Source organism: Dendrobates tinctorius, unplaced genomic scaffold (genome assembly GCF_039654945.1).
Source record: "Dendrobates tinctorius isolate UK_male_01 unplaced genomic scaffold, ASM3965494v1 ptg000139l, whole genome shotgun sequence".
NCBI classification, from domain to species: Eukaryota; Metazoa; Chordata; class Amphibia; order Anura; family Dendrobatidae; genus Dendrobates; species Dendrobates tinctorius.
The window spans coordinates 12,934,640-12,947,809 of NW_027361807.1; the positions used below are offsets into that span (position 1 = coordinate 12,934,640).

Here is a 13,170-nt window from a genome sequence, read left to right on the forward strand (position 1 = left end):
CTGCGTCACCTACTCAGCACTGCTTCATCCCTTGCTTCACACTACATCACCATCTCCCTCAACTTCTACTACCACTGCCCTGAGACTAAGCTCTGCCTGTGGAGCGCTATTCCAACTCTGCTGCATTCCATCATCAGTCCCAGAGGATGTGCACTGCAGCGCTGGTCACCTCTGACCAGATACCACAGGTTGCGTCATGAACACTCATTACAAAACTCTTTATTTTCATCCCTTGTAAATATATTGGACCGGGTCACCGCCACTGTGACACTGCCCCTTTAAGAAGTGGTCCGGTACCGAGTACCCCAAGGCCCTGGCGGGTGCTCTATAAACTTTTGAGCACAATTGCAAATGTTAGCAACAATCCAAAAATTCCCTGTGTCAATGGAGATTTACTGTGAAGGAAATAGTTATTTGATCCCTTTCTGATTTTGTAAGTTTGCCCACTGACAAAGACATGAACAGTCTATAATTTTAAGAGTAGGTTAATTTTAACATTGAGAGATAGAATATCAAAACTAAAATCCAGAAAATCACATTGCATAAATTATATACATTTATTTGCATTTTGCAGTGAGAAATAGGTATTTGATCCCCTACCAACCATTAAGAGTTTTGGCTCCTACAGACCAGTTAGACACTTCTAATCAACTTGTTACCTGTATTAAAGACAGCAGTCTTACATACTGTAGTCAACTTTATAAAAGACTCCTGTCCACAGACTCCATTAATCAGTCATACTCTAACCTCTACAACATGGGCAAGACCAAAGAGCTTTATAAGGATGTCAGGGACAAGATCATAGACCTGCACAAAGCTGGAATGGGCTACAAAACCATAAGAAAGACACTGGGTGAGAAGGAGACAACTGTTGTTGCAATAGTAAGAAAATGGAAGAAATACAAAATGACAAGGGGACAATACAAATATCTTTCCGAGGATCTGTTTATACCATGGAAGGTGATGGTCACAAGGGGGCATTCTCTGCGTCTGGTGGAGAGAAGGTTTTTCCACCAACATAGAAGAGGATTCTTTACTGTTAGGGCAGTGAGAATCTGGAATTCCTTGTCTGAGGAGGTGGTGATGGCGAACTCAGTTAAGGGGTTCAAGAGAAGCCTGGATGTCTTCCTGGAGCATAACAATATTGTATCTTACAGTTATTAGGTTCTTTAGAAGGACGCAGATCTGGGGATTTATGCTGACGGAATATAGGCTGAACTAGATGGACAAATGTCTTTTTTCGGCCTTGCTAACTATGTTACTGTCAATCAACATTGATCTGGGTATCATGCAAAATCTCACCTCGTGGGTTAGCCTTGATTATGAGGAAGGTGAGAGATCAGCCTAAAACTAAATGAGGGGATCGCAAGGCAGCTGGGACCACAGTCACCAAGAAAACCATTGGTAACACATTATGCCGTAAAGGTTTAAAATCCTGCAGGGCCCACAATGTCCCCCTGCTCAAGAAGATACATGTGCAGGCCCGTCTGAAGTTTGCTACTGAACACCTGGATGATTCTGTGAATGATTGGAAGAAGGTGCTGTGGTCAGATGAGACAAAAATTGAGTTCTTTGGCATTAACTCAACTTTCCGTGTATAGAGGAAGCGAAATGCTACCTATGACCCAAAGAACACCGCCCCCACTGTCAAGCATGAAGGTGGAAACATTATGTTGTGGGGGGTTTTCTTTGTTAGGGGCACAAGACTACTTCCTCGCATCAGTGGGAGAATGGATAGAGCCATGTACCATAAATTCCTGAGTGACAACCTCCTTCCCTCCGCCAGAACATTAACCCCTTTCTGACATTAGACGTACTATTCCATCCATGTATCCTGGGCCAATTTGACCATGGACTGAAGAGTACATCACGGGGGGTGCGCAGCCGAATGTCAGCTGATTCTCACAGCTGACGACTGGCACTAGGTGCCTGGAGTGATCACAGCATTCCTGGAGCAGGCAGAGGGCTGACAGCCCCTCTGCCTTTGGATCAGAGACCCTGCGGCATGATGCGGGGTCACGATTGCTGCCATGGAAACCCGATGTCTTCATGATGACATCCGGGTTACCAGAGCTAAGAAACTTCCCAGTCATGCGCAGTGCATGATCAGGAAGTCTTGCAGCAGTGTGTAGTAAATGCAGCGCTGACAGCTTCTATAGCATGCAGATGCTGCTTCATCTGCATGCTATAGAAGCGATCAGCATGCAAAAAATGATTGTCCTATAGTGGGACAGTGTAAAAGATAGAATAAAGTAAAAAAAAAAAAATTAAAATGATTGTAAAAATATTTTTTTAAAAATTATAAAAAATCAATATATATATTCTATCACTAAATAAATATTTGAATGAAAAAATTTAAACAATAAAAGCACACATATTTGGTATTACCACATCCGTTACGACCCGACCTACAAAACTGTCCCACTCGTTAACCCCTTTAGTGAACACCATTAAAAAAAAGGCAAAAAACAATGCTTTATTATCAAACCGCCGAACAAAAAGTGGAATAACACATGATCAAAAAGATGGCTACAAATAAACATGGAACCGCTGAAACCGTCATCTTGTCCCACAAAACACAAGCCCCCATATAGCTCCATCTCCGGAAAAATAAAAAAGTTACAGCTCTCAGAATAAAGCGATGCAAAAATAATTATTTTTTATATAAAATAGCTTTTACTATATGAAAACATAAAAAAAATATGAATGCGGTATCGCTGTAATCGTACTGACCCGAAGAATGAAACTGCCTTATCAATTTTACCACACACGGAACGGTATATACGTCCCCCCCCCCCCCCCGACACAAAAAAAAAATAAACTCATGAATTGCTGGGTTTTACTCAGTCTCCCAAAAATCGGAATAGAAAGTGATCAAAAAATGTCACGTACCCGAAAATGGTACCAATAAAAATGTCAGCTTGTCCCACAAAAAAAAAAAAAAAAGACCTCACATGACTCTGTGGGCCAAAATTTGGAAAATTTATAGCTCTCAAAATGTGGTGATGCAAAAGCTATTTTTTTGCAATAAAAAGCGTCTTTTAGCATGTGACAGCTGCCAAACATAAAAATCCGCTATAAGGCCTCTTTCACACGTCCTGATATTTCCGGTACCGGAGATGTCAGTGTCTGTGTGTGTAATACTTGCGGCACACATGTGGCCTATGTGTGCCGCATACGTACAACCGCATACGTACAACACGGTTGGGCTGTTCCCCGGTGCCAGGTGCTAACACAGCTCTCATCATTCTCCCATGCTCTGCCGGTGATCGGAACAGAAGCACTCAGCAAAGTGCTATTCACCTAGTTATCATTTTACGGATTGATGAAGGTCTCTGCACAAAGGCATCCTCTGAATAAAATCTCTGACATATCTTAATGACTGAACGTTTTGTTTTTAAGCCCTTAACGACCGCCGATACGCCTTTTAACGGCGGCAGTTAAGAATACTTAAACCACAGCGCCGCTTTTTAATGGTGCTGAGGAATAAGGATATAGGGCTCCCAGATTCAGAATTTCTCCAGGGCCTCGACCCCGGGGAACATGATTCGGATCGGTTTTTACTGACCTTGGTGTTGCGATCGCCGTTATGAACGATATAACTGTGTCCGCAAAAAAAAAGTCAGATTTTCCAATTGATTTCTCTCTCCTCTGATGTGATCGCAAATCAGAGGAGAGAGAAATAGGGTCCCCCCAATCCCCCTGGTACTTCCGTTGTCCCTGCAACCCCCCATGAAGTCCCCCAGGTCGCCAGCGTCTTCTTCCGAGAGAAAATTGCGGACGCATGCGCAGTGTACCTTCCAAGATCTGCTGTCCAGCACCCGGCAACAATAGGAAATTTTTCCTATTGGTTCATTTTGATGACTGTGATAGACCCTATCACAATGATCAAAATAAAAAAAATAGTAAATCAAACCCCCCTTCATCACCCCCTTAGTTAGCTAAAAATAAAAAAGTACCGGTATTTATTTCCACTTTTCCATTAGGGTTAGAGTTGGGCTAAAGTGAATTGGGCTAAAGTAGGTTGGGCTAAAGTAGGTTGGGCTAAATATAGGACTAGGGTTGGGCTAGGGTTCTGGTTATGGTTGGGATTATGGTTAGGGTTGGGATTAGGGTTAGGGGTGTGTTAGGGTTAGGTTTGTGGTTAGGAGTATGGTTAGGGTTGGGATTAGAGTTAGGGGTGTGTTGGGGTTAGGGTTGTGGTTAAGGTTATGGTTGTGGTTAAGGCTATGGTTAGGGTTGAGATAAGGGTTAGGAGTGTGTTGAGGTTAGAGTTAGAATTGGGGGGTTTCCACTGTTTAGGTACATCAGGGGTTTCCAAACGCGACATGGCACCACCATTGATTACAGCCAATTTTGTGTTCAAAAAGTCAAACGGTGCTCCCTCCCTTCTGAGCCCTACCATGCACCCAAACAGTGGCTTTTCCACACATAAGGGGTATCGGCGTACTTAGGAGAAATTGCAAATCTAGCAGCTCTCTGAATGCTGAGCTCTGTATAACCCCGCCCACACCACTGATTGGCAGCAGTGTACACTGTGCATAGGCAAAAACCTGCTAAACAGAGGTAGGGGCGCGGTTACACAGATCTCATGAATATGGAGCAGGTTTTACTAGTCCTCTAGTGATAATTTACTGCTGATAAAAAAAAAACTTTTATGAAAACTACAGCAAGCAGCCCAATCAGACACATATTGTTGGAGTAAGGGTCTCTGTCTCTACATTATGCTGCTCTCAGATTAGTGGCAAAAACCTGGTGACAGATTCCCATTAAACAACACAGACAGAAAAACCCTACACAAGCACTGTGCACTCTCACACTACTTACAAACTAGCATTAATAGTGTGAACAGTACGTAACCATATGAACGCAATAAAGGCAGCAGTTCTCACCTGATATAGCAAAACCACTGAATCCCACAGCAAGGACGAGAAATGAAATTGCAACGACCTTAGTATGAGAATAGCCCACCACTAGCAGAAGAGTAGCCTCCATTCCAAAGCCTGCACAGAAAAAAGGAAAAATGATAACCATTTGTAAAACTACAGAGTGAAAACTAAACCATTTACTATACAAAGTCACCTGCAAATAGTAAAGAAACATATTCAACTTTGAAGCAATTTCACTCAAATGCTTGCCTGATTTTTGATTCCCTTAATGACATATATTTATGTCATATGTCGTTTCCCTGCCTTTCCTTGCCCAAGATGACTGATTTATTATTTGTTAACCATCTAAATCCTACTCTCAATCACTGACTGGGATTTTACTCAAGCCGTCCAGAAGCGTGTCGCTCATCCCCCCCCCATTGACGCCCATGTCATGTGATCGAGTGGCGCCGATGGGTTTGTCGTGATAACAGGGGATCTGCTGATGGCATGGCCGGCATTCATAGGAGATCATTATTTTAGGTACAGTCATAGCCGAAATTGTCAGCACCCTTGAAATTGTTCCAAAAAATGAAGTATTTCTCCCAGAAAAATTATTGCAAAGCGCTGGAGAGTTCTGAAATGGCCAGCAATGAGTCCGTAAATCCCATTGAACACCTGTGGAGAGATCATAAATATGAAAGACCTGGAGCAGTTTGCAAAAGAAGAGTGGTCCATAATTCCAGCTGAGGTGTAAGAAGCTTGTTAACGGTTATAGGAAGTGATTGTTTGCAGTGATTTATTCCAAAATGGTGAGCAACCAAATATTAGGTTGAGGGTGCCAACAATTTTGTCCGGACCTTTTTTGGGGTTGTGTGAATTTATGTCCAATTATTTTCTGCTTTTTTGTGTTGTTCCAATACACACAAAGGAAATAAACAAGTGTAATTGCAATAATTTTCTGGGAGAAATGCTTCATTTTCACCACTACTCTGGAACTCTCTACCACAACATATCAGACTCTCGCCTACCATGGAAACCTTCAAAAAGAACCTGAAGACCTACCTGTTCCGACAAGCCTACAACCTGCAGTAACCACCGATCCACCAAACCGCTGCAGGACCAGCTCTACCCTCGCCTACTGTATCCTCACCCATCCCTTGTAGATTGTGAGCCCTTGTGGGCAGGGTCCTCTCTCATCCTGTAACAGTCGTGACTTGTATTGTCTAAGATTACTGTACTTGTATGTATTATGTGTACCCCTTCTCACATGTAAAGCGCCATGGAATAAATGGCGCTATATTAATAAATAATAATTTTCTGGAACAATTTCAAGGGTGCCAACACTTTCGGCCATGACTGTATACACAGCAGTGCTAAAGCACTGCTATGTATTGCACAAGCCATCAGATGATCGCACCTTCAAGTTCCCTAATGGGATTATTAAATAAAGTTACAAATAAAGTTTTTAAATAAGAAAAATATAAATAATACAGAAAAGTTCAAATCACCTTCCTTTTGCCCCATTGAAAATAAAACAATTAAAAAAAATAAAAATACACATTTGTTAAGTTCAGAAATGTCTGCTCTATCAAATTCTAGTATATCAACAGGGACCCTTACAGGGTCCCTGTTGATATACTAGTTGAATTATTGACCTTACTGGTGGTTTCCAACAATTTTTGATAGAATTTGATCTATCAAAATCTAAAATAAATGAATCCAAAAAGTAAGTAACATAATGAGGAAAAAAAGACACAATTAAGTTTTTTTGTCCGCCATAACAATGCAATAAAAAGCAATAAGAGGCCATAAAAACATTGTTTTACCCCAAAATGGTATCAGTCACAATTTAAGCTCCAGGGTCAAAAAATGAGCCCTCACTCATATCCCATAAAATGAAAACGTTATGAGTCTCAGAAAATGGCGACAAAAGCAAAAAAAAAATTTCCATGAAAATGTCTGAATTTTTTTTCACCACTTAAATAAAAAAAACTATGCATGTTTGGTATCTGCACACTCGTACTGACCTGGAGAATCGTAACGGCAGGTCAGTTTTAGCATTCAGAGAACATGGTAAATAAAACAAAAATAAAAAAAAAAAATGTAGTATTGCTCTATTTTTTGCAATTTCACCAGACTTGTATTTTTTTCCCATTTTCCAGTAGACTATATGGTAAAAATCAATAGTTTCATTCAAAAGTACAACTCGTCCTGCAAAAAACAAGCCCTCATCTAGCTATATTGATGGAACAATAAAAAAGATATGGCTTTTGGAACAAGGGGAGCAAAAAATGAAAAAACTTAAAATGGCCCAAAGGTGAGTGGGTTAATACAATAAAAAACATTGAAATAGAAAAACATAATATGAAATGTAATACCTCCACAGTTCATGATTTTTCTTACAGTTGTGGTGCTCAGTATCTGCCTGCTTCTTAGAAAATCTGCCAACTGTCCCCCAAAGGGTACAATAATTGTCATTACCATATGTGGCACTGCAGAAAGTAGACCAACCTAAGAAACAAAAAAAAAAAAAAAAATACTATTTTGTTATTTCTTATAAAGTCATTTATGGCCACTACTGAAAATGACTATATGCTAGCATGGTAATGTCCCAACTCAACAAAGAATGGGTTTTTAAATAAAAACAAAATATGCAAAATATGACAAAAACGAACAAGAGCAACCACATAATAGTGCTCGATTTGTAACATCATTGTACACATTTTCATCTGTGTCCCTCCCATAGATATTAAAGGGAACATTTCACCAGTTTTGGTGTCTCTGAACAAATGCCCCCTTTTTCTGCTGTTGCTCTGCCTTCCACAAACATGTCTATCATCTCATGACTCCCCATGTATACCTCCGTCTGTATATTCCAGAGAGCAAAACAAGATTTTTCACCTGTGCAGTAACCTCACAGGCCCGTGAAGGCACACTTTGCTCTGCCCTGAAAAGAGCAGAGAATAAAACATCACTGAGCAAGCACCGAGTGATATCACTGCCGATGGTACGGTACTTTGGAGTTGGAATGATGGTGCAAAATGCAACTGCGCTGGTCTACGTGACTACTGCGCAGGTGAAAAAGCTCATTTTTGCAATGTGGATGATGCAGGATTTGTCAACCACATCAATGAAATACAGAGGACGGCAGTCAGGAGCAGAGAGGAGGCACAGACATCGCAGATAGGATGCCCATTGGACCGGACCGTCCTCATGGGAGTAATTAAAATGGTATTTTTGCAGAGTCAGGAGATGATGGACACATTTGTGGAATGCTGCGCAGGAGCATTTGTATAGAGATACAAAAAGTGGTGACAAGTTCCCTTAAACAGATAATTTACATATTAAGAAAAGCATGGATTTCTTGAGAATAAGAGATAAGATCATAGATATCATGTTATTCAGCTTCCTATGACCTACATGCCCATATAGATGGCTTAAGGTACTGTCACACTTAGCGATGCACCAGCGATCCCAACCAGCGATATGACGCGGTCAGGATCGCTGGTACATCGCTAAGTGGTCGCTAGTGAGCTGCCACACAGGCAGATCTCACCAGCGACATCGCTGGGGACGGGGGTTGCTACTTACCTGTCACACTAGGCAATCCTGCGTCCTCCCGCCCGGCTCCACGCTCGTCTCTCCACAGGAAGCACCGCAGGAAGCTGACGACGAGAAACAGTCCAGCCTGTTCTCGCGCGATCAGCGATAAGCAGCGGGGGAGCGGTCGGAGGTAAGTATCAGACACAGCGATGTCGCTAGCAATATCGCTGCTACGACACAAGTTATAGCGATATTGCTAGCGATATCGCTTAGTGTGACAGACCCTTTAGGAGAGTTGATCCTACTGACAGATTCCCTTTAAGTGCCCAAGTAAAACAATATCTGCTTATGTTGAACATATTTATTTTTCTCATATTTGTGCAAGGCATACATTCACACATGCGAAACATTTTATTTACCTTACTTATTGGGAAGCCAAACACCTCTTCAAAGTAAGCAGGCTGGCTGATGAGCAGCAAATAAAATGTCCAGCTTCGGCAGAAATTTGCAACTATGATTGCATAGACTGGCATCGAGGTAAAGAATTTCTTCCAAGGTGTCTTAAATTTCTGCAAATTAAACAGAAAATTATTATATCAGTTCTAGCATAAGGGAATGTTTGAATGTGCTCGGTTGTAAACTACAGCAAGAATACAAATCTTCAGAATTTGTTCATTAAAGAGGTATTCTCAAGTCCTTATACTTCCTTAATTAGTTAGACAGCATGAAAATACGGAAGTTTTCAAATGAAATGTTTTTTTTTTATCTGCTGTCATTCTCCTACAATGACAGCTTTTATCTACACTGCCCCAAAAAATAAACGGAACACTTAAAGGGAACCTGTCACCCGCCCCCCCAGGGAGTTTTTCAGTTAAGGCCCCGTCAGAGATCGCTGATTTTGTGACGCCACAGCGATCTCACCAGCGACATCGCTGTGTGTCACGGGGATCAGCGATCGGCCCCCCCGCAGGGTATCGCTGATCGCGCACTATCGTCCTGGGCCATTTTTTCATCGTTGCTCTCCCGCTGGCCAGCGCGCATCGCTGCGTGTGGCAGTGGGAGCCAACAATCAGCGAGGCTCCCAACGCTCTAAGCAGGCGCTGGGAGCTGATATCTAAGGTAAATATTGGGTTACTAAGCGGTGTGCGTCACTTAGTTACCCGATGTGTACCTTAGAAACCTGCGTGCTATCAGCTCCCGGCGCAAGCGCGCAGGTTTCTAAGGTACACATCGGGTAACTAAGTGACGCACGCCACTTAGTACCTCGATATTTACCTTAGAGACCAGCGTCCTCGCTGGTACTTATCGCTGGTGAGTCTGCCTGTTTGGCAGCTCACCATCGATCCTGACAAGGTCGTATCGTTGTCGGGATCGCTGGTGCATCTTTATGTGTGACGGGGCCTTAAAAGAGCCACCTTCAGCAGCACTAAGGCTGAATTCTGTGAAGGTGGCTCTTCTTTTTCTGACCCCTAGTAACGCTGAAATATTGACTTTAATAAATAGCTCCTCATACCTGTAATGTGTCCCATCGGTATGGTGTGTCCCCCTGTATCAGCCGCCTACCATCCGTCCATCATGCCTGTCCGGTGTCTTGGCGCCGCCCACCATCTGTCCATCATGATGCCCCTGTGCGTCACTGCCTCCTCCTGATTTGAATGCCGGCAACTGCGCTGTGACAAGAGTTCTCGGGCATGCACAGTGCGCGCTGTCCGAGAACCGACATCAGGCAATTGCGCCTGCGTGTTGCGAAGGCCCCAGATCCCGCCTCGCAGTGTGTTATGATGACAGGCGATTAAGGTGACAAGTTCCGTTTAAACAACAGAATATAACTCCAAGTAAATCAAACTTCTGTGAAATCAAACTGTCCACTTAGGAAGCAACACTGTGACAATCAACTTCACATGCTGTTATGCAAATGGAATAGACAACAGATGGAAATTATTGGCAATTATCAAGACACCCTCAATAAAGGAGTGGTTCTGCAGGTGGGGATCACAGACCAATGCTTTCTGGCTGATGTTTTGGTCACTTTTGAATGTTGGTTGTGCTTTCACACTCGTGGTAGCATGAGGCGGACTCTATAACCCACACAAGTGGCTCAGGTAGTGCAGCTCATCCAGGATGACACATCAATGTAAGATGTGGCAAGAAGGTTTGCTATGTATGGCACCATAGTGTCCAGAGGCTGGAGTCACTACCAGGAGACAGGCCAGTACACCAGGAGATGTGGAGGGGGCCGTAGGAGGGCAACAACCCAGCAGCAGGACCTCTACCTTAGCCTTTGTGCAAGGAGGAACAGGAGGAGCACTGCCTGAGCCCTGCAAAATGACCTCCCGCAGGCCACAAATGTGCAAGTGTCTGCACAAACGGTTAGAAACCGACTCCATGAGTATGGTCTGAGAGCCCCACATCCACAGATGGGGGTTGTGCTCACAGCCCAACACCCTGCAGGACGCTTGGCATTTGTCACAGAACACCAGGATTGGCAAATTCGCCACTGGTGCCCTTTGCTCATCACAGATAAAAGCAGATTTACACTGAGCACATGTGACAGACGTGACAGAGTCTGGAGACGCCATGGAGAGCGATCTGCTGCCTGCAACATTCTTCAGCATGACCGGTTTGGCAGTGGGTCAGTAATGACGTGAGGTGGCATTTCTTTGGAGGGCCACACTGTGTTGGGCTGTGAGCACAACCCCCATCTGTGGACATCGGGCCCTCAGACCATCCTCATGTAGTTGATTTCTAACGGTTTGTGCAGACACATGCACAATTGTGGCCTGCTGGAGGTCATTTTGCAGGGCTCTGGCAGTGGGGAAGTTAGGGCAAATCCCTCAGGGCTCTGATTCTGACCCCAGGCTTCTAATAAAGGGATCATTGGTTTGGAAGTCAGGGAAAATCCATCCAGCACGTTGGTTTTGACCCCAGGCCTCTCTTAAAGGGATACCCGGTATTGAAGTTAGGACCGTTCCACTCAGCGCTGTGGTTCTGACCCCAGGGTCTCGTAAAGGGATCCCCGGTATGGAAGAGAGGGCAAATCCACTCTGATTCTGACCCCAGGCCCCTCTTAAAGGGATCCCCATTATGGAAGTGAGGGCAAATCCACTCAGCGCTTTGGTTTTGACCCCAGGCCTCTCTTAAAGGGATCTCCGGTATGGAAGTTAAGGTAAATCCCTCAGTGCTCTGATTCTCACCCCAGGCTTCTATTAAAGGGATCATTGGTATGGAAGTCAGGGCAAATCCACTCAGCACTCTGGTCCTGACGCCTGGCCTCTCTTAAAGGGATCCCCGGTATGGAAGTTAAGACCGTTCCACTCAGCGCTCTGGTTCTGACCCCAGGCTGACGGGATGAGGTGGGATATTAGAGGTAGTAGTCCAGTGGCTCTGGCTGATGGGATGATGTGGGATATTAGGGTTAGTAGTCTGGTGGCTCTGGCTGACGGGATGATGTGGGATATTAGGGGTAGTAGTCTGGTGGCTCTGACGGAGCGATGTGGGATATTAGGGGTAGTAGTCCAGTGGCTTTGATGGGATGATGTGGGATATTAGGGGTAGTAGTCCGGTGGCTCTGACGGGATGATGTGGGAATATTAGTGGTAGTTGTCCGGTGGCTCTGGCTGATGGGATGATGTGGGATATTAGGAGTAGTAGTCCGGTGACTCTGGCTGATGGGACGATGTGGGATATTAGGGGTAGTAGTCCGGTAGCTCTGGCTGATGGGATGATGTGGGATATTATAGTGAATGTGACTATGCGGAGTGGGCGGGGCTCTATACTCAGATTTATATATATATATATATATATATATATATATATATATATATATATATATATAGATATAATCATTATAATTTGTTATAACTAACCGTAGTTAGTTACTATGCCTGGGCAACGCTGGGGTCTTTAGCTAGTATTTCATAAATTACACTTGTTTCAGCGGTGAAACAATCAATACCATGATTACACTAGACTGATTACAGCATTCACACTAGACCGCATCCTGACAGAACACAGCATTTACACTATGTGACCATAGACTGAGGAAAGTACACTGCTCAAAAAAATAAAGGGAACACTTAAACAACAGAATCTAACTCCAAGTAAATCAAAGTTCTTTGAAATCAAACTGTCCACTTAGGAAGCAACACTGATTGACAATCAATTTCACATGCTGTTGTGCAAATGGAATAGACAACAGATGGAAATTATTGACAATTATCAAGACACCCTCAATAAAGGAGTTGTTCTGCAGGTGGGGACCACAGACCACATCTCATTACCAATGCTTTCTGGCTGATATTTTGGTCACTTTTGAATGTTGGTTGTGCTTTCACACTCGTCTTAGCGTGAAACGGACTCTACAACCCACAGAAGTGGCTCAGGTAGTGCAGCTCATCCAGGATGACACATCAATGCAAGCTGTGGCAAGAAGGTTTGCTGTGTCTGTCAGCATAGTGTCCAGAGGCTGGAGTCACTACCAGGAGACAGGCCAGTAACACCAGGAGACGTGGAGGGGGCCATAGGAGGGCAACAACCCAGCAGCAGGACCGCTACCTACGCCTTTGTGCAAGGAGGAACAAGAGGAGCACTGCCAGAGCCCTGCAAAATGACCTCCAGCAGGCCACAAATGTGCATGAGTCTGCACAAACAGTTAGAAACCGACTCCATGAGGATGGTCTGAGGGCAAATCCACTCAGCGCTTTGGTTTTGACCCCAGGCCTCTCTTAAAGGGATCTCCGGTATGGAAGTAAAGGTA

General features: G+C 43.8%; 1 protein-coding gene across 1 annotated transcript in view; it reads right to left on the bottom strand.

Moving 5' to 3' along the window:
* SLC17A8 (solute carrier family 17 member 8) overlaps window positions 1-13,170 on the bottom strand; it is a 76,950-nt gene that overhangs the window by 23,579 nt on the left and 40,201 nt on the right. The window contains exons 8-10 of the mRNA XM_073545039.1: window positions 8,834-8,983; window positions 7,250-7,382; window positions 4,893-5,003 (exon numbers count right to left, since the gene is read on the bottom strand). Coding sequence (XP_073401140.1) covers window positions 4,893-5,003; window positions 7,250-7,382; window positions 8,834-8,983 — 394 coding nt within the window. The remainder of the gene's footprint in view (window positions 1-4,892; window positions 5,004-7,249; window positions 7,383-8,833; window positions 8,984-13,170) is intronic.